This window comes from Carcharhinus amblyrhynchos, chromosome 31 (genome assembly GCF_965287045.1).
Source record: "Carcharhinus amblyrhynchos chromosome 31, sCarAmb.v2.hapA, whole genome shotgun sequence".
NCBI lineage: Eukaryota > Metazoa > Chordata > Chondrichthyes > Carcharhiniformes > Carcharhinidae > Carcharhinus > Carcharhinus amblyrhynchos.
The window spans coordinates 6798619-6826295 of record NC_137354.1 but is presented as its reverse complement, the minus strand read 5'-3'; the positions used below and the strand labels follow the sequence as shown (position 1 = coordinate 6826295).

General features: G+C 43.3%; 2 protein-coding genes and 1 non-coding gene across 4 annotated transcripts in view; 1 reads left to right on the top strand and 2 right to left on the bottom strand.

Moving 5' to 3' along the window:
- Positions 1-699: 699 nt before the first annotated feature.
- Positions 700-18794, bottom strand: nudt13 (nudix (nucleoside diphosphate linked moiety X)-type motif 13). 2 transcript variants are annotated; one of them, XM_080215685.1, is made up of 9 exons: positions 18562-18794; positions 16379-16581; positions 14185-14324; positions 12903-13007; positions 11812-11918; positions 8422-8547; positions 7649-7760; positions 5808-5962; positions 700-3419 (listed from the first exon to the last, which is right to left on the bottom strand). In XM_080215685.1, the coding sequence occupies exons 2-9, from the start codon at positions 16459-16461 to the stop codon at positions 3231-3233; spliced, it is 1017 nt and encodes a 338-aa protein (XP_080071811.1). In that variant the 5' UTR covers positions 16462-16581; positions 18562-18794; the 3' UTR covers positions 700-3230. The 2 variants fall into 2 exon arrangements, with proteins under 2 accessions (XP_080071811.1, XP_080071812.1); XM_080215686.1 differs by lacking the exon at positions 18562-18794 and adding an exon at positions 17935-18042.
- LOC145360613 (U2 spliceosomal RNA) lies at positions 6828-7026 on the bottom strand. The gene has a single exon (XR_013889755.1). It is a non-coding gene; the product is annotated as a U2 spliceosomal RNA (small nuclear RNA).
- An 841-nt stretch (positions 18795-19635) lies between the features above and the next one.
- p4ha1b (prolyl 4-hydroxylase, alpha polypeptide I b) overlaps positions 19636-27677 on the top strand; it is an 82721-nt gene continuing 74679 nt past the window's right edge. The window contains exon 1 of the mRNA XM_080215806.1: positions 19636-19863. The gene's annotated coding sequence lies outside the window, so the exon portion shown is untranslated. The remainder of the gene's footprint in view (positions 19864-27677) is intronic.

The following is a 27677-nucleotide window of genomic DNA, read 5'->3' as shown; positions in this document are numbered from 1 at the left end:
CCTCGTAACTGACCCTTCAACTAAGAGGATCAGCTGCTCCCTATCCACCCTGTCCATGCCCCTCATAATCTTGTACACCTCGATCAGGTCGCCCCTCAGTCTTCTCCGCTCCGATGAAAACAATCCAAGCCTCTCCAGCTTCACTTCGTAACTTAAATGTTCCATCCCGGGCAGCATCCTGGTGAATCTCCTCTGCATTCCTTCCAGTGCAATCACATCCTTCCTATAATGTGGCGACTGGAACAACATACAGTACTCCAGCTGTGGCATCACCAAAGTTCTATCCAACTCCATCATGATCTCTCTGTTTTTGTAAGCTATATCCCGACTGATAAAGGCGAATGTGCCAATATGCCTTTTTCACCATCCTATTAACTTGCCTTTTCACCTTCAGAGACCTATGGACCAAACATGCCAAGGTCCCTTTGTTCTTCAGAACAAAGAATAAAATATGTGTGACAAAGAGAAACTGCTATTTTTGCCTCAGTAGAAAGATAATCCACGAATGCTGCATAGGTTGTATGGAGCAGCAGAGTTAATACTATAAGGTGACAAGAAAATGTAATGAAAACGGTACATTAAGTTCAGCGGTTAACTGTGGATGGTGTAGCAATTGCAAAGGGGTCTTAAAATATTGACAGAGTTCTTGTGATTGTTTCAACAGCTACAAATAACTTGGAGCAGCTCAGTGATCCACGATAGTTTTCTGTATTTATTATTTATGTTTTGACTCCACCTGGCATTTGATACTTGAGTAAGCACAAAAGTGAAGCATTATGCTAATATTGTGTTTTATACATGACAAATGGCAAAGCATAGGAAGGAGTAGTGGACCGGAGTCGAACCTGCTCCACCACTCAACATGACCGTGCCTGATCTTGGGCTTCAACTCCACTCTTCCACCTGCTCCCCGTATTTCCCAAGGAGAATCTGCCTATCCCAACTTCTGTATTCAATGATGGAACATTCATAACCCTCTGAATTCCAGACATTCACAACCCATTGAGAAAAGAGATTTATTCTTCTCTTTGTCCTAAATGTGAGACTGTGCCTTGCGATCAACAGTGTTCTTGCAATTTAGAATCCTACAGGAGGCCATTCAGCCTATCAAGTCTGCACCAACCACAATCCTACTCAGGCCCTATCCCATGCATTTACCCTCGCTCGTCCTTCTGACACTAGGTGGTAATTTAGCACAGCAATCCACACACCAAATTTAAACACTCAAACTCAATGTCAGACTTGTGCTATGAAATATAGTACATCTGAAGGAGCACATTACTCACCAAATAGAGTAGACTGTGTATACTTCACAGGTGTTACCTAATGCATCAGGGATTGCAGCTTTCAATGTAAAAAAACCAGGCCTCCTCTTCAAACTTTTTAAACTGATGCTTAGTCATTTATCTAGAACGGCTCATTAAACGTGCTAATTGCACTGACTTTAAGTGCCCTGTTATTTCTGTCAGAAGTGTGACTGTAAACACTATTTATTGTGCTCCACCACATTCCTTGGTAATCATTAACCCCAATTATTTTCAAAACACCCAACATAAAATAGACTTCATCTGTAAAGCTAAATGTTTTTAATTGCATTCAATTATCTATGAACAGGATTCAATAGGCGTGCAATTTAGTTCTGCTGCCATGAATACAGCATTTTCTTACATGATGCCACAATTTTTCTGAGGCGAGTTGAGACAACCTATCAGAAGGTAGAGCAGGGGGAATTCCGTGGGTGTGTCAACATTTTAAAGGGTTTGAGAATTCCCTCTATACAGTATTATACCCACCCACACGGACCCAACCACCAACCCACCACATTGTGGTTTGCACAAATTAGCTCCTCACAGCCGCTGTGATAACTGAATAGAGGGAGGCAGTCCCACCTGAAGACATTTTAGAAGCCCTTACTTTCATCTTCATCCCACTTCAGTGGCTTTAACAGTGCACAGTGACACGACCATGGCTGGCTCTTTCACATGCACAAGCTGAACATCCTTTCTTTTCTTTGTGACAGCCTACGTAACAATTACTGCACTTTAAAAAACGATTCATCATGTTAAGCACTGAGGTATTAAAAGACACTCAAGAATGTAATTGTTTATATATTATCACAAAATCATAACAGATATTTGCGTAAATATTTAATTGAGTTTCATTTTAACTGGATTTAATTGCTTAAACTGCAATTATGACTATTCAGACCACAAAAAAAATTAAACCTGCCTCTTTTTCAATTATTCTAATTTGTCATGTAATTATCTGAGTGATTGATGCAGATAAAAAAGTGTGTGGGAAATCATTTTAATTGCATGTTATCACATCTGTATGTTACCAGCACCCCTCTAAAACACCTCAAACTCCAAGAAATTATTTTCACAATTTATGTAAATTAAATCAACCTTCCCATCTCATTCCAGATTTTCTCAAGTTTCTCATACTCCAGTCTGATTTGAGACTCATGCAGCATGAGTATGGAGTTTACAAGGATGGGGGGGGGGGGGGCGGAAATCGCAATGAAACTTACGGAATACTGAAAGACCTGGATGCAGTGGGTGTGGGGAAGATGTTTCCATTAGTAGGATCTGAGGGCACAGCCTCAGAGTAAAGGGATGACCCTTTAGAACCGAGATGAGGAATTTCTTCAGCCAGAGGGTGGTGAATCTATAAATTTTTTGCCACAGAAGAAGCCAGGTCATTGAGTGTATTTAAGACAGAAATAAGATAGGTTCTTGATTGGTAAGGGAATCAAAGCTTGTGGTAAAAAGCCGGGAGGAAGGGGTTGAGAAACTTATCAGCCATTACTGAATGGAGGAGCAGACTGGATGGGCTGAATGGCCTAATCCTGCTCCTATACCTTATGGTCTAATATATTTAGTTTTTCTTAAAGGAAACTTTTTTTTGGGAAAACATCTGCATTAAACATTTTAAAACCCTTGTAAAAATCTCAGCATGTTACTTTTAAAATAGGCACTTTAGAAATAACCAGAATATTATTTATAATTAACTGTTCAGGATCCAAGCTAATGATGCATTTCTATGATGAACACCTTTCCCTCCCTGCTATGTAGGGGATACACATATTTCTCTTTATAAAATGATAGAGAAAAATCTGATACAACACATTTTTTGCAGTGGCTTCATTAACAGCTGACCCACATAACATGAAAACCAGATTATAAAGAGGCAGTAACTTGTCCCAATAACAATCCAGCGACTGCAGAATTTCAAGACGGCTGCTGCCTTTGGTTCCACTCCTTGATTAGTTGATATGCTACAGCCCACGGTGGGGGGATCCAGAATGGAACAGTTCCCATTTCTTTCAGGGTAGGCATCCTTTTACGTTTTAAAGCTGCCGTTATCACCTTGGCATCAAACCAGCGGGCGTCCTCAAGTTCTGAGAGGTTCAGGTTGATCTGTAGCCATAACAAAATACAAGTGAGATGTGGAGTTGCCGGCTGCCGTAGGCACAGTAAGAAGTCTCACAACATCAGGTTAAAGTCCAACAGGTTTATTTGGTAGCACGAGCTTTCGGAGTGTTGCCCCTTGCCAGATGAAGGGGCAATGCTCCAAAAGCTCTTACTACCAAATAAACCTATTGGACTTAAACCTGGTGTTGTGAGACTACTTAAAATGCAAGTGAAAATTAAAACAGTGGTGGTGAAAAACAAAATGCTCAAATACAACTACAATTCCAGAACTTCTGTTGAGCTAATAAGGTGATGCAGGAGCTATAGCAGGTCTGCAATTGGTTAAAGGTTATAAATAATTGGAAACCAGCTGGTTGCCTGTGTGCCAGTGCTCTGAGCGGGTTAATGGCTCTCAAGTTCCAATGAGGTTCTGATATTTACCTGACAAGGAAAATAATTTCTGTATAAAGACTATGTGGTCCATATCTGCTATCAGTGAAAGTGGGATTTCCAATTAGTTTAAGAATTTGATGTTGGCATTTCTCTCCAGTTGCTCATTATCCTCAAAATGCTCAGTCAATTAAGAGTTAATTAAGTGTGAATAAGGATGAACAACACATTTCTGGTCTTGTCAGTGATGCACACATCCTAAGAATGAACAAAACAGGATTCAGTACATCTTTTTGAGGGATGCAATGGCATAGTGATGTTGTCACTGGACCAGTAATCCAGAGACTCAGGCTAACACTCTGGGGACTCGGTTCAATTCCCACCACAGCAGATGGTGAAATTTGAATTCAATGAAAATCCGGAATTAAAAGCGTAATGATGACCTCGAAACTATTGTTGATTGTTGCAGCAACCCATCTGGTTCACTAATGCCCTTTACCTGGTCTGGCCAACATGTGATTTATTCTTAAATACCCTCCAAAGAACAAGTAGGAATGGGCAATAAATGCTGGCCACATCCCATGAAAGAATAAGAAAAATTTTTTTACTGATTCACTTAGAAAAAGAGTTTTAGTTTGAGAGGGGAATAATGAAGATATCTCAGGCAAATCACTCTGCCAGAGAAGAGATGCTGGTACATTGAGACCAAAAGAACTCTGCTAACCAAGATCTGGAAGAGACAGTTGGAATTTCTTGAGCAGGTAATAAGAAATTGTGATTTTGAAAGTGTGATGCTGATGGGAAAGATCAATGGTTAAAGAGATTGAGGTAAACAAAGAATGATCTTTCTAAAGAGCCTTGCAAACTGGATGAATGTACCATCAACGATGGTGGTCCACGTCTCCACAGCAAGATTAACAGGAAAACCCTTGGTCACCAATGTGCTCTTAGGGCACGCTATCTGAAGGGACAAGGTATCATTAAAGAACTACTTAGAGGATGATAATATGCTTAGAAACATGTGTAAACAGTATACAGTATTTATGATAGATATGATGGTATCTTCACTTACCCAGCGGGAAGCACTCTGACTTCTGAATCAGAAATTGTGGGTTCAAGCCCCATTCCAGAAACATGAGCACAGATTTGAACTAGACTGTTGCAGGAGTTATCTTTGGGCTAGAGTGAAAAGATCCCTCAGAACTGCTTTGACGAAGAGCAGGGGAGCTCTCCCTGGTGTCCAGGCTAACATTTCTCTCAACCAAAATGATTGGCCAATATCTTGTTGCTGTATGTGGGAGCTTTGTGTATGCAAATTGGTTGCTGTATTTCCAACAATATATCAATAATAATTCACTGAGGAGATATAAATGCAAATCAATATGGGCAAAATGGTGGGATGATGAGATTCAAATATATTTAATTGATTATGTCACTGGCGAGGGATGGGGAAGATCCAAGATCGCTATCTTGCCGGTGACATCTGTGACTTCCAGGTCTCATGACCCCGCTGGCATTCACACAAACGCTGATCATCCCCAATATGTTGGGGGAGGTTTTGGAGAATTTGGTAATGCAGGAGGCGATTGCTATCTGATCACAAAACTCAATTGCCAGCCCTCTCCTGTCAAGCACCCAATGTGATGTACCCTTCAAGACCCAATGTGATGCACCATGCACAGGGGATTGCTGTATCACACCCACAGATCCTCCTGCACTGAGTTCCTCTTCCCAGGCAAACTTGGCCACACTGGTTACCTGCTGCTGGTTGCTTACAGAGTAGCACTGGAAAAGCCACTGGATGTGGTTGTCTGGTGTCCTATTCAATCGTGTAGAAGGGAGGATGAGACAATATGAAACAGAAAGCAAACAAGACATTTCAGGGACAGTACAGTAATTTTCCTTTGTTTTTCTTATGCCTTTGGAATCAGAACATTAATTTGCAGAATCCTACACACTTTCACCCTGCTTTCTCTGATCTCCACAAATCTGAACACAATTTACCTTGTTCTGCCCTGGATGCACCAGGGCATGGCATGCAATCATCAGTGAGCTGTTGGGAAAAGGCCAGTGCTGGGATGCAGAATATTCCAATGAGGACACTTCCAATCCTACTTCCTCGGCGACCTCCCGTTGCACAGAATCCTCCACGGTTTCCCCTGGGAGAAGTGAAAAAAAAGAATTAAGAATCGACATTCTGCCAGGAAAAAAATGTTGCAAATCAGTTTGAAAGTGCCAGTTCTCAGCCATTGGAAGATATTTTGTATCAACTTGTGGTATGTCACTTCCTATATGTATTTTGGCCATGGTCCAGTACCTTCACTGTGTGTCAGCAGGCACGCTGGGACTTGGTTTAGAGGGTCGAGGTGGAGAAAATATTTTCTCATTTAAGGGCGACAAAAGCCAGGGCCATAAATACAAGACAGTCCCCAGTAATCCCAATTGAGAATTCAGGAGTAACTTCTTTATTCAGAGTGGTGGAATTCACTATCCTAAGGAGTAGCTGAGGAGAACAGCATTGATAGTTTTGAGTAGAAGCTGGATAAATGGCATGAGGGGAGAAAGGAATGGAAAGGTATAAAGTTTATTTTATTGGTCACAAGCAGGCTTACATTAACACTGCAATGAAGTTACTTTGAAAATCCCCTAGCCGCCACACTCCGGCACCTGTCGGGTACACTGAGGGAGAATTTAGCACAGCCAATGCACCTAACCAGCACGTCTTTTGGACCATGGGAGGAAACCCATGCAGACAATGGGGATAACATGCAAACTCCACACAGACACTGACCCAAGCCAGGAATCAAACCCAGGTCCCTGGTGCTAACCACTGTGCTACTGTGTTGCCCTATGCAGACAGGATGAGTTGAATAGTTGCAGCAGAGGCATTCTGAGCATGAACATCAGAATTTTTTTTTGTTTTTATTCCAATTCAATCCCATCAAAGTCCAATTCAGAATCTCAGCAAGTGACACATTCCCGATCCAAGCTGACAAGACAGAGCTCTCACCTCCTGTCTTGGGCTTTATCTACATGATCCAAGCTTATTGGAGTAGGCATAGCACTTCCTCCAAGGCTTGGTCTCATTTGCATCTTAGCCAAAAGGTCAAGCTGCCTCTTTAAAAAATTGCTTCAAATAAAACCACGATATAACCTTCTGACTTCAACCAAGTACAGCATGTCGATACTACACTTGATCTTAGCCAAAAGGCTGAAAAGCGATCTGAGCATGAACATCAGAATAAACCTGTTGAGCCAAATGGCCTGGATCAGTGCTGTGACTTTTCTAACTATAATTTTCTGTACGTGTCAGGGGCCCCATATCAATCCTGCTGCCCAAGTGAGACACCAAACAGGGGCCAGACACACAAGGAGAGTGTCATCAAGAGTTACTTCAGGTCATAGAATCCCTACAGTGCAGAAGGAGGCCATTCAGTCCATCAAGTCTGCACAGACCACAATCCCACCCAGATCTTATTTGCATAACCTACATATTTACCCTAGCTAATCCCGACACTAGGGTCAATTTAGCATGGCCAATGCACTTAACCCGCACATCTTTTGAACATTGGGAGGAAACCCACACAGACATGGAGAGAATGTGCAAACTCCACAGAGACAGTGACCCACGCTGGGAATCGAATCCGGGTCCCTGGAGCTGTGAGCCAGCAGTGCTAACCACTGCGCCCTTACAATGTCTCCTCACAAACAGATTAGAAAAGGGTTTTGGAAATAATTCAGGTGATAGAAGGAACAAAAACAAAACCATCATAGTTAAATCAAAATAGTTACTTGCTGTTTACACAATCTTGGATATGACATTATCTGTAAGAAAAGCAAATTACCAATATCACAGAATCCAGCGAGGGCACTGTACATTCCAGGGGGAAATGATTCCTGGCGTGCCAGCAGGCACTGTGCTCCATCGGACACCAGAACAATAATCACAGGAGACATCTGTTAAATAAGGAGTTTCACAAAGTGAAACAGCAGATAGCTGTAGAAATGTTCACGATTGCTTGAGAGTTTTTAAAAAAATTAACAGTAACAATGATTCAAAACAGCAGCTGCTCCTTTGCTAATCTGACTGAATTGAAATGTGATAGAATAGAACCCCTACAGTGCAGGAAACCATTCGGCACATCAAGCCTGCACGGACAACAATCCCACCCAGGCCCTATCCCCGTAACTCCACACATTAACCATGCTAAACCCTCTGACACTGAGGGACAATTTAGCTTGGCCAATCTACCTAACTTGCACACCTTTGTACTCTGGGAGAAAACTGGAGCACCTGGAGGAAACCCATGCAGGAACGGTGAGAACGTGCAAACACCACACGGACAGTCACTCAAGGCTGAAATCGAACCCGGGTCCCTGGTACTGTGAGGCAAGAGTGCTAACCATTGTGCCGCCCAATGGTTGAGAGGGAAATGAGTGGTAATTTCCTCTGGGTTGTATTACAAATGCCATTAATTCAGGCTAAGAAAATTAGTGAATGGATATATCACACAGAGCTGGGGTACAATGTACATTGTGGGAATACAGGGTTTATTATATAAAGCAAGAAGATAAAGAATTAAGCTTTACTAGAGAAAATTAACTGAATGCTCCCTACCTGTGGGTAGTAGATTATTTCTTCTGTGCTACAGACACGTTTACTGCCTGACACATTCTTCCTTGTTGGGTGTCCCGTTTGACTGCAGTAGAGATGTGTGCTGTGCCAACGGAGAAGGCCCTGCGCCTAAAAGACAGCATTATTGTCTCGATATGTCCAGACAAGCAGTCTGACCTGAAGTACAAGGCCAGACTGAAACCTCAGAATGCACAATGCAAACCTAAGAAGGTCGCTCTTTAACATATAGCAAAGCTAATAAAAAAATCAGACAGCAAACATTTGTCATTATTTGACAGCAATCCTACAAACTGCCTACCAATGAAGGAGACAACCACACATTGGAAATTCACAATAATAAAGATGAATAGATAAATAACTGGCTTATTGAAACATCTTCAAGGTGATAAATTGTGATGACTTTACAAATAAAACAATTATAATTCAGAACATAGTCATAGACAATTAAAATAAGAATGCATAAAATTATAAAGGGATTACAGAATTATGAACAATTCAATATACAAATAATTAAAATACGGCGCAATAAGGATTCACCTCAACACTAGCCACTGTGGTGATGTTTAATGATTTAGAGTTGAAAGGCAAAAATAAAACAGGACTGTCAAATACAATCACCAAAGGTCAAAGATCTCTGAATTCTATGTAATAAAAAAGGCATTTGACTTATTCAGCTGCTCTAGGCCAGTGTGGAGTGAGCCCCTGGTTTAATGGTTAGCTTTCCCACCTTTAAATCTGCCGCAGCAGAATGTAGCATCATTGTGATTATGTAACTGGACCAATGACCTAGAGTCAGGAATTCAAATCCCACCACGGCATGACTTGGACAATGAAAGTGAACATACTACTGGCAAGTTAGCAATGACACAAAAATCAGTGAGAAGGCAAACAGTGAGGATGACACAACGAGCCCACAGAGGGATATAGACAGGTGAGGTGAGGGGGCAAAAGCTTGGCAGATAGAATATAATGTAGGAAAATGTGAAGTTATGCAATTTGATAGGGTAATAAAGGAGAATAGTATTATTTAAATGGAGAAAGACTGCAGAAAGCTGCAGCAGCGGGGCATTTGGGTGTCAGGCAAGTTTAGCAGGTAATAGAGAAGACAAATGGAATGTTTATTTCAAGGAATCAGAGTATAAAGAGTGAAATCTTACTAAAATTATACAAGGCATGAATTAGATCACACCCAGAATACTGTGAACAGTTTTGGTCCCCTTACCTGTGGAGGAATTTTCTTATGAGGAGAGATTGAGTAGGGTGAGCCTGTGTTCACGGGAATTTAGAAAAATGGGAGGCAGGTTTATTGAGACATATAGGATTCTCAGGGGGCTTGATAGGGTAGATGCTGAGAAATTGTTTCCTCTTTTAGGAGAGTATAGGACCAGAAGACGTAATCTCAGAGTAAGGGGTTACCTATTTAACACAAAGATGAGGGGCATTTCTTCTCTCAAGAGGGTAGTGAATCTGTGGAATTCTTTATCACAGAAGGTTATCAAGGCTGGATCATTAAGTATGTTTGAGGCTGAGATAGACAGATTTTTAATCAGTAAGGGAATCAAAGGTTATGGGGATAAGGAGGGAAAGTGGAGTTGAGGATCACTGAATGACAGAGTAAACCTGATGGGCTAGAATACAAAGGCAGTGATATATTACTGAGGTTTTATAAGACTCCGATCAGAGTATTGTGCGGAATTTTGGGGCCCCATATCTAAGGAAAGATGTGCTGATTTTGGAAAGGATCCAGAGGAGGATTGCGAGAACGATCCCAGGAATGAAAAGTTTGGCATATGAGGAGCGTTTGAGGACCCTGGGTCTGTGCTCAATGGAGTTTAGAAAGATGGGGAGGGGAATCTCATTGAACTTACAGAATACTGAAAGGCCTGGATAGATTGGATGTGGGAAAGATATTTCCATTAGTAGGCATGACTACAATCCAGCGGCACAGCCTCAGAGTAAAGTAACGACCCTTGAGAACCAAGATGAGGAGGAATTTCTTCAACCAGAGGGAGGTAAATCTATTGCATTCATTCCCACAGAAGGCTGGGGAGGCCAGGTCTTTGAGTGTATTTAAGACAGAGATAGATAGGTTTTTGATTCCTAAGGGGAACAAAGGTTACGAGGAAAAGACAGGAGAATGAGAAACATATCAGCCATGATTGAATGGCAGAGCAGACTTGATAGGCCAAATGGTCTAATTTTGCTCCTATATCTTCTGGTTGAATGGCCCACTTCTGTTCCTATGTCTTATGGTCTTATAGCAGTCAGTGAATTGAATCCAATTAATTAAATAAATCTGGAATTAAAACACTGGTATTAATAATGGTGACCATGAAACCACTGGATTGTTGTAAAAACCCATCTAGTCCAGTAACGCCCTTTAGAAAGGAAATCTGCCATCCTTACCCTGTCTGGCCTCCTTGTAGCTTCAGACCCACAGCAATGTGGCTGATTCTTAACTGCTCAACTGAGCAAGGCATTAAGTCTTCTCATGGGCACAGCGGGATAAACAATAAATGCCGGCCTTTCCAGCGATATCCACATTCTTTGAACTAAATATAAGGTTTGACACGGCAAATAGAGATCTAAGTTTTGGTATCAGAATTCAGGTATGTGGGAGAGACAAATCTGCCGCCTCATTAAATCAGCTGGGAGAGCCCACTAAACCCTCCCTATTTGTTGGAGAGAAAGTGCTCATGTCACTATTGGTCAGTTAGGGCAGCACGGTGGCACAGTGGTTAGCACTGCTGCCTCACAGTGCCAGGGACTTGCGCTGAATTCCCCAGCTTCGGTCACTGTCTGTGTGGCGTCTGTATGTTCTCCTCGTGTCTGCGTGGGTTTCCTCCAGTTTCCCCCCACAGTCCAAAAGACATGCTGGGGTTAGGTGCATTGGCCATGCTAAATTCTTCCTCAGTGTACCCAAACAGGCGCCAGAGTGTTCCGACTAGGGGATTTTCACAGTAACTTCACTGCTGTGTTAATATAGGCCTGCTCGTCACACTAATAAACTTTATTAAAAAAAAGTAAAGTTTAACATGGCTTTCAGACTAGCCTCAGAGAGAAGAATTGGAAGATACAAAAACTGCAATAAGCTACTGGCCTTATTACAGCCAACTCAACTTTATAGTTACTGGAAGATGTTCTGATCACAACTATAATAATGAGGCACAAACATGCTGCAAAACCCACAAAATATGCAGCCTCGACAAGACCCTGATTGCCACCCCTTGTCAGTATGCAGTAGGACTTGGTGTGTTTAACCACATCTACTCCCAGATGAATGTGTTCATGATGCAGCAAAAGGTCTAAATTAATACTTGTTCCTGAATGGAGAGAATGGATGAAGAAAGCTTTCTTAAGCTAGTGTTCTACCTGGGACAGCAAGGGTGCATCCTTTCCATCCAAGAGGAAGAAGGCTTTCCGCAAATCAACAAATGTTCCCTTCAGAACTGACTCTACTTTGGCCTTCTCAATTCCACCTGCAGTTAAAAGCACAGGTTGGAACATCATCCTTTGTCAACTGTGTTGTGGGCACTGACACTTTGGGAGTCTCAAGCTTTTTAGTGCTTTTGAAATGCGGTTACTTAATAATGTTTCAGGCTGTTCTGCCAGCAACAGATTCAGAGGTCACAAGGAGCAATTGAGAAGGGAATTAAAACAATGGAATAAACAGGATTTCAATGCAAGCGTGAGTTTTGGCGAATCAGGAACAAGCAGGGAAGGGGAACAAGCAGCATACAGAATACAAAGGAAACATGCATCTTAATGGAGGAGACTTGGGCAAGAGGGTTAATTATTTACTTACGAGGAGCAAACAGAATGATACAGCGTAGAAGACAGCCATTTGGCTCATCCCATCAGTGCCAACTCTTTGAAGAGCTTTCCAATTATTCCCTTAAAAATTTATCCCATGCTTTTGAAAGTTGGTATTGAATCTGCTTCCAGCAACCTTTCAAGTAATACATGTACATCAGTGAAGAAGGGCCAGAGTTGCATGAAAGTGGAGCAAATAAAGTAATCTGACCCATCTGTCTCAGACATATGCAGATATCAAGATCTTTACAGTGTTGTTCCATTAAAAATTCTACAATGATTTGATTCATTATTGTTACATGTATTAACATACAGTGAAAAGCATTGTTTCTTGCATGCTTACTGACAAAACATACCATTCATAGAGAAGGAAATCAGAGAGTGCAGAATGTAGTGTTATAGTCATTAAAAAGTTAAAATGAAGTTTTAGAAGCATAGAATGAGAGTAAAAGATAGAATTAAAAGGTAGGCGGGTACAGCTTACAAGAGGTCACCTCGCTCTGGCACCATCTTGGAATGTGAGCCAACAAAGAAAACGTATAGATTTATCTCCAACCATATCTTTATATATTGCACTGTAGGAAAGGTGTACACTACAGTGTTACTGTATGTAAGGTTACATTCATTTCACAATTTCAGGCTCGTCTTACCTAGATCAAGAGCAAATTGTGCCACATGATTCGCTGTGCAGCCAATCAACACAGATTCTTCCAAATACTTCTTCTGCTTCAGTTTCTGAAGAATTTTGTTCAGCTCTGGAAGGAAAGATACCTTGTTTAAAACAGCATCGTTTCTGTATTCGAGGAGACAAGTTTGCACACACGAGTTACATCACGGGTAAGCCATGGTCTCATTGAATGGTGAGAACAGGCTCAAGGGACTAAGGAAATAATAAACAGGAGCAAGAACAGACCATTCGGCCCCTTGATTTTGCTCCAGCATTCATAGCCAATTTCTACCCCAACTCCTGATTTCCTGCCACATCCCATTTCCCCTGGGAGATCAGCTGGACGGTGGCAGAATGGTACTCCACAGGCCTGGGCTAATGCTCCAGGGACACACGTTCAAATCCCACCACGGCAGTTGGGAAATTTAAATTCAATGAATTAATAAATATGGAATTTAAAAAAGTGTCAGTAATGACCATTAATCCATTGGATTGTTGTAAAAATGCCTCTGGCTCACTTCAGAGCAGGAAATCTGCAGTTCTCATCCAGCCTGCCCTCCATGTTATTCCAGACACACTGCAAGGTGGGTGGCTCTGAACAGGACTCTGAAACGGCCTAGAACGTGCAACAAAAGCTGTCTCAAGAAAATGTTGTGAGCCACCATCCACTCAAGGACAACTTGGAAGGAGCAATAAAATGCTGGCCTCGCCACTGATGCTCATGATCCCATGAACGAATAAAAGGAAAGGCTAAAACCTGTTAAACTTGGTTTTGAACATACTGAATGATGGGAGCATCCATAACCCTCTAGGGTTTATAATCCCAAAGATTCACAATCCCCTGGATGATGTCCTCCTGTTCCTAAGTGTAAAGTAAAATAAAAGTTGCAAATGTTGTGTCCTGTGTTAATTCTGCAATCTAGTACAGATTGTGAGATCCTGCTTATATTAACTTGGGTATTTAAACAGCAGTCCACGGTCACTGATATACGACCTTTGGACAGCTCTTGCATTGTTTTGCAAACATCTTTTTTTTGAGGGTGGGGGGGGCTGTTGAAGAGATGGTGAGGGAGAATCCTCCTCCACTGAAACACTGAGCAACCTATCAGCAAGGGTAAGAGGAAGTGGATGTTGTTTTATGTTAGAATACATAGTCCCTTAGTGATCCATCCCCCAATTTCAGTTTTTGAAAGATAAACAGAGGATTGACACAGACACCACCTCCCACCACCCCCATGTGCCTATTGTTCCGCAACATTTTGTACCTGAGGTTGTCACAAATGGCGTGATGTATTTATTCTCACTCCTCTGCAAAAGGGGACAGAAATTGTGGAAGAGGAGGAAGGCTCCAGATCTCAATGCCTTCCGGCAAGCTTCATCGTCCTCTTTTAGTTCAAGCAGGTGGCTACAATTCAAAAAGAATAGATTTCATATATCAACTATAACAGTCAGTCCATGTTTCCAGAGGTGAGATAACAAATCTGCATCAGAAAGGTAACAAGAAGTATCCAATACTTGACATATCCCACAGTTTTCTGATGTACTGCACAGCCAACCATTTTTACCAAACATTCTAATGCAACTACTTTAGGGCAGCCTACATTGCCATCGGCCTAAAGGTATCGTGTGCATGCTCAGTATGCCCCCTATACCTCACTGCCAAGCAATGACCATCACCAATAAGAGACAGACACTCTAACCACTACCCTTTGATATTAAATGGTGTAACCATCACTAAGTTCCCCCACTATCAACATCCTTGGGGTTACCATTGATCAGAAACTCAACTGAACTCGCCGTATAAACACTGGCTACAAGAGTAGGTCAGTGGCTACGAATACAGCAGCGAATAACTCACCCCTGATTCCCAAAAGTCTATCCAGCATCTACAAGGCACAAGTCGGGAGTGTGATGGAATACTCTCCACTTGCCTGGATAGGTGCAGCTTCAACAACACTCAAGAAGCTTGATACCACGGATTGGTGGCACAGTGGTTAACACTGCTGCCTCACAGCGCCAGGGACCTGGGTTCAATTGCCAGCTTGGGTCACTGTCTCTGCAGAGTCTGCATATTATCCCTGTGTCTGTGTGGGTTTTCTCTGGGTACTCCAGTTTTCTCCCACAGTCCGAAAGATGTGCTGGTTAGCTGCATTCATCATGCTAAATTCTCCCTCAGTGTACCAAACTGGCTCCGGAGTGTGGCGACTGGGGAATTTTCACAGTAACTTCTTTGCAGTGTTAATGTAAGCCTACTTGTGACACTAATAAATAGACTTTAGATCTAGGACAAAGTAGCCTGTTTGATTGGCACTACATCTACAAACATGCACATCCTCCACCACTGACACTCAGTAGCAGCATTGTGTACTATCTACAAGATGCATTGCAGAAATTCACCTAAGACCCTTAGACTCATCTTCCAAATCGATAACCACTGTAATCTAGAAATACAAGGGCAACAGATACATGGGAACACCACCACCTGCAAGTTCCTTCCAAGCCTCTCACCATTCTGACTTAGAAATATATCGCCATTCCTTTGCCATGACTAGTGGGGCTAAAATCCTGGAATTCCCTCCCTAATGGTACTGTGGGTCAACCCTCAGAATGTAGACTGCAGCAATTCAAGAAGGCAGCTCACCACCACCTTCTCAAGAGCAACTAAGAAAGGGGAATAAATGCTGGCCTTGCCAACGATGCCCATGTCCCACAAATGAATATAAAAAATATATTGTGGCAGGAACATACACAGGGAAAATTGGTGACAGAGTAGCACCAGCAGTGGCACTGTTGGCTAGCTTTCTTTTTGGTTGGAAGTGGATGTGACATGAAGGAGAACCAACTACAGAAAATAAAAGGACGCAGAATTGGGCTAAAAACTATAAACATATCTGTTCTTGTTAAACATAATTGCAAAGGTTCAATGGCTTCATTCATCCTATGACCCAGTGCAGCCAGTGCTGAGCACCAAGCTTTTCTTGAATCTATTCTGCAATATAAACAGGCCAACCCTCAAGTACCAGATTAGCACACTGATATTGGTACACTGATCTTGCACCTCTGGAATCTGGGTTAAAATCCGAAGCAGAATGTGAATTAGATTCCTTCTGAGCTCTATACATACGTATAGAAATCTGTTGTTATTTATTAGCGGGAAGACATTCACTGTGCAATTTAACCTGAAATTGAGGCCAAAAGTATAGGCAAAATGAGAAGTGGAAACATTTGCAAGAGTGCAAATCCTCCTGAAATTGGAATTGACCCATTTCTGGCTCACGCTGGAGGCAATTTTACTTTGCAGCTGCCGTGTACTTTGCTTGATCTGAGAGTCCAGTGTTGATACCGCATGGTAAACATGGGACAGCACTCCTATTCGCCATTGACATCTCTAGACTCAATGAGCAGGAAAATACACAAACTAGAAATAAATAAACAGGAGGACAATGAGATAACACTCACCGCATCCGACTGACGTAATTTGAAACCAATCTGCTGGATATCTGCATTGTCGAGATGTTGAAATTCCTCAAGAGGGGCAACATTTTCTGTCTGCAGTTCCAGTTTGGAATTTGTGACAAAGTCCCTCCAATCTCTCCTAGCCACCAAGATTAACATAAGCTGCTCAGAAAGAGAATTGAGTCAAAGCCCAAACACAAAGAACCCTGCAGAGTAAGCAAAAGAGGAGTGAAAAAAAATCAATTACCTTCCCTTACCATGAGATAATATCGCATCTTCCATTGGATGGCACGATGCAGAACAAGAATCCAGAAGCAAAATGAATTCATCAACTTTCTTAAACCTCTGGATTAAAGTACATTGGTACAAAATTGGGGCAGCATGGTGGCATAGCAGTTAGCACTGCTGCGTCACAGCGCCTAGGACCTGGGTTCAATTCCTGGCTTGGGACACTGTGTAGAGTTTGCACATTCTCCCCATCTCTGCATGGGTTTCCTTCAGGCACTTCTTTTCTCCCACAGTCCAAAGATGTGCAGATTAGGTGGATGGGTCTGGCTAAATTGCCCATTGTGTCCTGGGATTTGTAGGTTAGAGAGATTAGTGATAACGATAGCTTCTTGGTCCTCACCTGCCATAGCCTTTTTTGGCATGTTATTTGTGTCTTCCACTGTGAAAACCCAACACAAAATACACGTTCAATGCCTTGGCCATTACCTCATTTCCAGTTATTAAATCCCCCTTCTCATGCTCTAAGGGGCCAATGTTTACATTAGCCACTCTTTTTCATTTTATATTTATAGAAAATTGCTGGCTGTTTTTATTTTCTGAGCTAGTTTACGCTCATAATCTGTCTTACTTTTCTTTATAATATCTTTCATGGCTTTCTCTTCACCTTTAAAGATTTCCCAATTCTCTAGGTTCCCACTAGTCATTGTCACTTTCTATGCATTTTCTTTTAATTTATAAATGTAATAAAGGGCGGGTGGGGGAGCCGGGAAGGAGTTGACAGATTAGGAAGTGGGAAGAGTGCAGATGAAGTCAGCAACGGTAGAACAATCGGATGGAGATAATACACAACATGGTAGAAGTTAGAGTAACGACGGTGGATGAAGAAATAGCGAGGGTGTGATGAGAGGGACAGCATAGCTAGTTGGGGCATTTAATGGGGTTAGGGAGGATTTTGTATTTGATGCATTGGGAGAAGTGGAAAGCCAAAGTAGATGAGAGAGACAATATGGGTAAGAGTTGTGAAGGGAGGATAAGGAACACAGTGGATCAGACAGTAGGACAGAGAGTGCAGTGGGACAGGCACTGTGGCAGACATTGAGACAGGCAAATAAACATAGACGATAGGAGCAGGAGGCGGCCATTTGGCCCTTCAAGTCTGCTCCACCATTCATCACAATCATGGCTGATCGTACAACTCAATAACCTAATCTTGCTTTCTCCCCATAACCTTTGATCCCATTTGCGCCAAGTACTATGTCCAGCCGCCTCTTGAATACATTCAATGTTTTGGCAAAAACTACTTCCTGTGGTAATGAATTCCACAGACTCACCATTCTTTGGGTGAAGAAATGTCTCCTCACCTCCATCCTAAATGGTCTACCCTGAATCCTCAAGACTGTGAACCCTGGTTCTGGATTCCTCAATAAGTCTCACAACACCAGGTTAAAGTCCAACAAGTTTATTTGTAGCAAACGCCACTAGCTTTCATAACTGGCTGTCCCTTCAACAGTTTTGAAAGCTAGTGGTGTTTGCTACAAATAAACCTGTTGGACTTTAACCTGGTGTTGTGAGACTTCTTTCTCTGTTTACTCCAGTCCAGCTCCACATCTGGACTCTCCACCATTGAAAACATTGACCCTGTCTAATCCTGTTAGAATTTTAAAAGACTCTGAGATCCTCCACCATTCGTCCGAAGTCCAGCAAAAACAATCCTAACCTAGTCAGTCAATCTCTCCTCATACATCAGCCCCGCCATTCCTGGAATCAGCCTATTAAACAGTGCACTGGGGTAGAAAGTGCATAGACAGTAAACTGGGGCAGACACCGGGCCCCTGTTTGGTCTGTAAGTGGGGGAAGGGAGGTTCTCAATGCGGTCTCCGAGCCTCACCAACCACCACCCCAAGGCCGCCCTTTAAAACCGGAGCTCTCGACCACCCGCAGACCGCCCCGATCTGTACCTCGGAATCTGCCGGTGCCGCCGCCCGACAGCTGCCGTTACCAGAGCAACGCCGCCGCCTGCCAACGAGAGGGAGGAGAGCGCAAGATGGATTCCTCCGGAGTCAACTCCACTCCCTCTCAGCACAGACACACCCACAGTAACACAGCGGCGCTCAAGGATTCCTCACACCGTGTTTTGGAAATGAGTGGAATGTTGTTGGTTTTAATCAATGTTATTCCAGTTGTGATAGTTGGCGCCTTCACAGCGACCCCGATGGTCGGAGGTCATTACGGTCAATGACAGTGGAAGTTCCGGCTTTTAGCGCCCTCTCGGTCGGAGGTCATAATGACTATGATTGACACTGGTAAGTATGCGGGAGGTTCACCCGCAGCGCCCCCCGCTGCTCGGAAGTCAGAATGAATAGCGTTGGCGCTGGGAAGAATGCGGGAACTTTAATCACAGCGCCCCCTACGGTCAGAGGTCATAATGAATAGGATTGGCATTGGGAAGCATGCGGGAGACTCAACCGCAGCGCTCCCCGCTGCTCGGACATCACGGGGAGCAGCGGCGGCGCTGAGAGAACTGCGAGGAGGTTCACTGACAACGCCCCTGGGTGCTCGGACGTCATGTAGAGCAGCATTGGCGCTGGGAGGAGTGCGGGGAGGCTCACCCGCAGCGCCCCCCGATGCTCGGAGGTCATAATGAATAGCGTTGGTGCTGGGAGTAGTGCGTGGTCGTTCACCCGCAGCGCCCCCCGGTGCTTGGAGATCGTGAGAAGCAGCATTGGCGCTGGGAGGAGTGCGGGGGAGACTCACCCGCAGCGCCTCCCGGTGCTCGGAGGTCACGTGGCGCAGCATTGGTGCTGGGAGAAGTGCCGGGAGACTCACCCGCAGCGCCCCCGAGTGCTCGGAGGTCGTGAGGAGCAGCGTTGGCGCTGGGAGGAGTGCGGGCAGGTCCAGCGCACCTCATTTCTCCCCCCCCCCGGTGCTCGGAGGTCATAATGAATAGCGTTGGTGCTGGGAGTAGTGCGAGGAGGCTCATCTGTAGCGCCTCCCGGTGCTCGGAGGTCGTGAGGAACAGCGTTGGCTGAGGATAGCGGACTATGTGAGAAGCGGCACGTCCAAGGAGAAAGAGGGGGAGGCGGGCCCGAGGAAGGGAGCCAAGCTGGCGGGGCCTTGCCTTTGGGCTAAGGGAGGGGAGATGACTGGAGAGTGGCGGCCCGCCTCTCTGGGCCGCAGACTGACAGCGGAATGAGCTGGGGCTGAGGCCAGAAGGAGGCCCCAGTGAGGGAGAAGGATTGAACCGCAGAGACAAGGCCGAGGTAGGATTTACTGGAACTTTCCTCCTCCTCCTCATCCTGCACAGTGAACAAATACAACAAAATAGGTGTAAACATTTAGATAGTGGGGGAAGAAAATATAAACAAATTGTGCAACTAATCCTAATTTTTGGTTGTGAACATGAAAGAATGAGAATTATTTTAAAAAAAATACGTTTTTATTTAGATTTCCATTCATAGAATCCCTACAGTGCAGTGGGAGGTCATTCAGCCCATTGAGTCTGCCACCAACCACAATGTGGAGATGCTGGCTTTGGACTGGGGTAAACACAGCAAGAAGTTTCACAACACCAGGTTAAAGCCCAACTGGTTTATTTGATAGTAAACCCACAAGCTGGTGAGACTTCTTACTGTACCAACCATAATCCCATGCCAGCCCTGCCCTCATTACCCATTTACCCGAGCCAGCATCTTCCTCACACTTAGGGTCAATTTAGCATGGCCAATCCACCTAACCCGCACATCTTTGGACTGTGAGGGGAAACAGGAGCGCCTGGAGAAAACCTGTGCAGACACAGGGAGAACATGCAGACTCCACACAGACAGTGACCCAAGCTGGGAATCGAATCTGGGTCTCTGGCACTGTGAGGCAGCAGTGCTAACCAATTGTACCACCGTGCTGCCCAATTTTGAGAATTCTCGACTCCACTGTTTCAATTACAAATTGGGCTTGGAATTCAGATCAAGAGACATAGTATTCAGCATATTGAACACCCCATGTTGCCACAGAGGTGAACTACAGAAGATTAAAGCTGCACTGCCACTGGCTTAATGGGCCAAATGGCCTCCTCCTGCACTGTAGGGATTCTATGAATTGAGGTCTAAGGATGACCTTCTGCTTCCTGCACATCAAATACCCCAGGGGTGACAGATTTTGTCACCGCTGGTGGCATAGTGGTTAGCACTGCTGCCTCACAGCGCCAGGGACCTGGGTTCGATTCCCAGCTTGGTCACTGTGTGGAGTTTGCATGTTCTCCCCATGTCTGCGTGGGTTTCCTTTGAGTTCTCCAGTTTCAAGTCACAGTCCAAAAGATGTGCTGGTTAGGTGTATTGGCCATGCTGAATTCTCCCTCAGTGTACCCAAACAGGTGCTGGAGCATGGCAACTAGGGTATTTTCAGAGTAACTTCACTGCAGTGTTAACGTAAGCCTACCTGTGACACTAATAAGTAAACTTTACATTACAGTGACATGCAAGTTACCCCCGCCATACAACAATATCCTATTATCTTGTTTGTGAGGCCCCGGCCAAGCTTCAGTTCGTTCATTTGTTCCAAAGCACTTGGCATTAATATATATTGGTGTAACACAATCACTCAATGTTGTAAAATATTTCCCTCTGTGCTGCTTGCGAACTCAGTAATCAGCCACCCACACAATGACGGGACCAGTCAATTGAAAAGAATTCAATGGCAAAGTTGGGAAATGGAGTATGAATGTAAGAAATAGGAGCAGGAGTGGACCATTTGGCCCTTGGAGCCTCCTCTGCCATTCAATGAGATGATGGCTGAGATTTTGCATCAACTTCACTTTCTCATTTCTCTGTCTTTGTCTCTCTCTCTCTCTCTCTCTCTCCCCCCCCCGCCCCGCCTTAATTCCCAAAATTCTATCAATTTCGGACTTGAATATTTCAAACTCGGCAGACTCTGGGGTAGAGAATTCTAAAATATTCGCAACCCTCTGAGTAAAAGATTTCTCCCCATCTCAGTCCTAAATAACTGATCCTCTCATCCAGCCATGGGAACTAGCCCCTCAGCATCTATCTGTCAAGCCTTCTAAACAACTTTCAGTGAGTTCACCTCTCAATCTCCTAAACTCCAGAGCATATGCTGAGATGAGAGTGAATGCCCTTGACATCAAGGCAGTTTATGACTGAGTGTGACATCAAGGAGCCCCAGCAAAACTGGAGTCAATGGAAATCTTGGGGCAAACTCGCTTCTAGTTGGCAGTCATACCGAGCACAAAGGAAAATGGTTACAGTTGTAGGTGGTCTGTCACCTCAGAGCCAGGAGGTCACTGCAGGAGTTCCTTAGGGTAGTGCCCTAGATTCAACCATCTATGGCTCTATGATTCTATAAGGGCTGGCAGATGGGAGTTCAGGTGTTTCTAATGTGTCACTGTGGACTTGATGGGCCTCTTCTGCGCTGTATGGTTCTACGATTCTATCTTCAGCTGTTATATCAGTGACCATCTTCATCATAAAGTCAGAAGTGAGGAATGTTCACTGAAGATTGCGCAATGTTCAGCACCATTTGTAACTCCTGAAATATTGAAGCAATTCGTGTCCATATACAACATGACCAGGACAAGGCTCGGGCTAATAAGTAGCAAGTAACATTCATACCACACAAGTGAGAATCCAATCGTCTCTCCTTGACAGTTCAATGGTATTACCATTACTGAATCACCCTGGATCAGCATTCTGAGGGTTATCATTGACCAGAAACTGAATTGAACCAGCCATATAAACACTGTGGTTACAAGAGCAGTCAGAGGCTGGGAATTCTGCAAAAGGTAACTCCCCAAAGCCTGTCCACCGTCTACAAGTCAGAAGTGTGATGAATTATTCTCTGCTTGTCTGGGAGAATGCAGCTCCAACAACACTCGAAGTTTGACATCTTCTGGAACAAAACAGCCCACTTGATTGGCACCCCAAGCACCACCTTCAACATTCACACCTGTCATTACCGATGCAGAGTGTACCCTTGACAAGATACACCACCATAGTTTGCCAAGACTCCTTTGACAGAACCTTCCAAATCCATGACCACTACCACCTATGACGACAAGGGAAGCAGATGCATGGGAACATCACCATCTGCAAGTTCCCTTCCAACTCACACACTTGGAATTATATTGCCGGTCCTTCACTGTCGCTGGGTCAAAATCCTGGAATTCCCTCCTGACAGCGCTGTGGGTGTACCTGCACCACAAGGACTGTAGCAGTTCAAGAAGGCAGCTCACCAACACCTTCTCAAGGGTAATAGGAGATGAGTAATGATGGACTAGTTAGACGAGCCAGTAAAGTCCATGAATTGTGAAAGAGTAAAAAGTATAGGTCCATTCTACTCAATAAATGACAAAATTGTAAGGGTTATCATTACGGTATGATGGAAGAAACGCACAATAGCGACAAACAAGGACACAAAATGAGAAGGTCAGAGGTCCCAGGATCCTTAAACATCCAGCATATTTTTGCTTTGCAACCTTGCCATTCATCAGTCATAGTGTGGTGTGTGTTACAATTCACTTGGGCTGTCCCTGAATTGCTGTGGCAGCTTGTACTTTTTATATGCCTGTTGTGGTCTGGAGCTATGGATAATGATGTTGGAAGGGCCAATGTTCTTTCCATCACATGGCTGACCAGAGCACACGCTGTGACTGCCCTGTATTGGCATGTGTTGTGAGGATTTGTAGATTGATACTCAGCCTGATTGGTCACATTATGTGCACACATTCCTCAATTGACAAGTCCTGAAGAGGAACTTGAAGCTGGAGCTTCTGGCTCAGTTGCAGGGATGCTACCCACTCCACTACAAGATCTCTGTAATTTATCATTATACTAAAAGATAACTCTATCAGAGATTTCAAGTGAGAATCTGCAGCTCCTCTATCATTGACTGGGCTTCTGAATATTAAATGGCAAACTTTGCCACATTTTTTAACTTTCCCTGGCTAAAGTGTTTGCTTTTCCATATGGCTCAGTGAAATTCCATAGAGTGCCTTTCTCTATGACGTGGTTGTTTAAACGTAAATTGTCATATCTCCCTCAGTGGGGGCACTGACAGCTTTCCAAAAGGTCTAAGGAATTGCGACCAGTCTGTGGACTGTACTTGTCACTGGCATGAGATGCCAACTGTTATGTTATTTGTGTTTAGTTGTATACAGCAGTGGCATTAACCTGGATATTCACTTGCGCGCTTAGAAATAGGAATGATGGCACAGTGGTTAGCACTGCTGCCTCAACGTGCCAGGGACCTAGGTTCGATTCCTGGCTTGGGTCACTATCTGTGTGGAGTTTGCCTGTTCTCCCCATGTCTGCATGGCTTTCATCTGGGTGCTCCAGTTTCCTCCCACAGTCCAAAGATGTGCAGGTTAGGTGCATTGGCCGTGCTAAATTGTCCCATAGTGTGCTGGGATGTGTAGGTTGGAAAGGCTAGTGAGGTAAATGTGTGGGACAGAGGGGATAGGGCCTGGAGTGGGATTGTTGGCTGCGCAGACTTGATGGGCTGAATGGTCTCCTTCTGCACTGTAGGGATTCTATGACTGAAATGGTAATTGTTAGGTTAGGAGGTGCATGTTTGTAATGAGTAATTATGCAAATAAATACTGATAAGTGTATGGTGGTTCCAGTTCTATCCTTCACTGGTGTTTAATACAAGTGACTGGGAGAAGAAATAAGAAAAGGTGCGATCGTGTTAGGAATAATAAAGCAATTCCCTAATGGGTGGCACAACAAGGTGAAAATCTGCAGCAAAATCTGATGAATGGTACGAATTGTTTCACGTACTCCAATTCTAAGGGATTGCTTGTGCTAGAAATGCTTCCTAGAAGATAGAATTTCTGTCTGTGCCTTGCTCTAATTATTGATGTTTTTCACTACCCTCCCAATCATGTCTCTTCATCACCTACTAAAGCTTTCAATGTTATTGTCTACCACCTTGTAATTGGTTGCTAAATGGTTCTCATTTATTGGTCTTGCGTTGCATCATATTCCGAAATGTGATCAGACTTTTATTTTACGTTTCAAAGGGTTTGGCTGACGTTCAAACGTACCCCTTTCATTGGCAGGACTGATGCACCAGGAATCCTATATCGAAACATTCTTCAAAAATATAATAGACATTGCCAACAAAATGTCCCTGTGTCTTGGCACAGTAATTGTACAGGTGGCAGCCAGATAATGACAGGAACAGATCAGAACAAAAAAAAACAGATTTGCAGAGGTAATCAGAATAGGATCATGGAAAAATAGAAGATCATGGCAATCCTCAGCAAGTCAGCAACTGAGCGAGCGTGAGGCAGCATGGTAGCACAGTGGTTAGCACTGCTGCTTCACAGCGCCAGGGACCCGGCTTCGATTCCCGGCTTGGGTCACTATCTGTGTGGAGTTGGCACTTTCTCCCCGTGTGTGCATTGGTTTTGCTCCGGTTTCCTCCCACACTCTGAAAGACATGCTGGTTAGGTGCATTGACCCGAACAGGTGCCGGGGTGTGGCGACTAGGGGAATTTCACAGTAACTTCATTGCAATGTTAATGTAAGTCTTACTTGTGACTAATAAATAAATAAAGTCAGACAGCATCTGCACTGGGGGAGAGAGTTAACATTGCAGGTTGATAAGCTTTCGTCAGAATTACTCTAACACTAACTAACCCTGAAATGCTCGTTCTGTTTCTCTGTCCTCAGATGTTGCCTGACTTACTGAGTATTTACAGCATTTTCAATTTTTTTATGTAGATTTCTAGAGTTCACAGTATTGTTCTTTTGTACTAGAATAAAGCATAAAGATGCCAGGCCTGGGCCAAAAGAGAAAAATGGCTATCTACCTGAAGATGTATTCAGGGCACATGAGGTTAGCTGCATCTGTTTAATGGAGCTTTATGGCCAACTTGGAACTTGCTCAGTTGAATGAAGGGAGTTGAGTTATTTTGCAGAGATTTTCTAGTCATGAGTTCTGTTTCGTTTAGCCTTTAGTTAGTGTTAATGGTCATTAGATAAGGGAGTTCAGCATGAGTACAGTGAGGATTACTGGCTTTTTTGTAAAATGTCTTTCTCATGTTTGGTGGTGCTAAAGTACTTGCCCTCTGTGCCGCAAAGTAGAGATATACAGTCAAATGTAACTCATAATTTGGAACATCTTGAGGCATTTCAACTCTTCAGGACTAGTTCATGAGGGAGATGAGCTCACACTTTTGGAATCTGAGTGAGAATCAAGAAGATGATGATAACAGATTGACAATATGCTAAAGCCACTATCAAAGCAATTGGTTGTGGATATTTTCACAAACCTGTTTTTGACAAATTGAGACAATAAACACATGTAATCATTAAAAAAAAGCCTTGCTTTTTTGGCATAGTGGTAGCTCCCTTTTCTCAGAGCCAGAGATCTTTGGGGTTAAACACCATTCCAAAGACTTGGGCACAATCCAGGGGGGCACCTCAATGTGGTGCTGAGTGTCGCAGTGTTCAAGGTGCCATCTTCCAAATGAGATCCTGTTCAACTCGTAAGGCAGACATGAAAGATCTCGTACTGTTGGAAGAAAGGGAAGTTCACCTAATGATCTGGTCAAGATATATTTCTCCTCCACGAGTCTTAATTTTTTTTGTAATACCGTTGTCATATATGAGGAAACAATCTTGTACAGATGTGACTGAATTAATTGATTCAGTAGATTGCAGAGGAAAAAGCATCAGTCAAGGAGGTGTGAAGGCAAGTTGAAGTTATAATGAACATAGTTACGATGGAGTGGCAAAGAAGCACCATGGGTGGAAATTTGCATTACGAAGATATAGGAAGTGACTTGAAATTAACTGTTGTATCTTAAAAGAAATATATACAATTAGGTGATCGTAAATGAAAGAGACAAATGGTAAGTTTATTTTATAAATATAGTGGCCATGAGTTAATGAAAAAACAGTTGATCAGTTCTGGGAAGAGGAATTTCTAAAGGGTTGTGGAAACAATACAGAAAGAAAATCAAAGAGGAAAAACATAAAATGAGACTGAGGACTGTGATATATGGCTATGTGATCTTGAACAAGATAGTGTGTGTTGAAGCCAGTCCTGTTTGTTGCTACCCTGAAGAGTGGAGAATTTATGTAAGCTTTCCCTTATTCTAACAAATGTTTAACTTTAATATATAAAATCATTACAATTATCTGAGAGTTACTTACATTGACTTCAGATAACTCCTCATAATACACAAATTGTTGTGACAGCTGCTTCAAGTTTCCTTTTGGGATTTCTGCATGCTGGCACTTACCCTCTGTGCTGTACTTCCTCCCATCCCTGGAGGTACCACCTCTACAACACTCTCAACGCTGCACTGGTCCAATTCTGATTTCTGGTGCCACCCCACTTCCATCATTAGTCCTTCTGGTGTCTAGACCCTAAATTCTGAAAATTATCCCCCAGTCCTCACCAATCCTGCTTCTTTAAGGCACTCATTAAAACCTATTTCTTTGACCCACATTTTGGTCACATGCCACGATGTCTCCTTGGTTTGGTGTCAGCTTTTGCCTGGTAAAAAGTCACGTGAAACATTTTTACGACTTTAAAAGCCCTCTCTAAGTACAAGTTGTTGCTTTATTATGGTTGTCATTATTGCTTATTATTGTTTTGATCGCTGGTGCGTGCCAGGGTAAAGGAACACAGGTACATGATTCTTACTATTTCACTGGAAGCTACCGTGACTAATGGGAACTGCAAGTGAAGCAAAATTTTTGTATCTAATTAACCATTTTAATTTGAGGTCAAGATGCCCAGTCCTCTAAAATGCTAGAGCCAGCCTTTCTTACGATCAATCCACTTCACCACCACCATTTCAAAAATAACGAGGGATGGATGATAAATACTGGTTCTGACAGCGCCCAGATCTCAATTACATGAGAGATTGCTGGAAGCTTCCATGTCTAATGGGTACTCCAGAATATAATTTATTAATGGTAACTTGAGGTTAAGGTGCCCCATTTCCCAAAACACTTATCCAATCTTACCATCAGCACATGTTAGATAGTACCATACTCACGTAGTACATAAAATCTGTCCACCATTACTTAGTCCATTAATTTGTTGA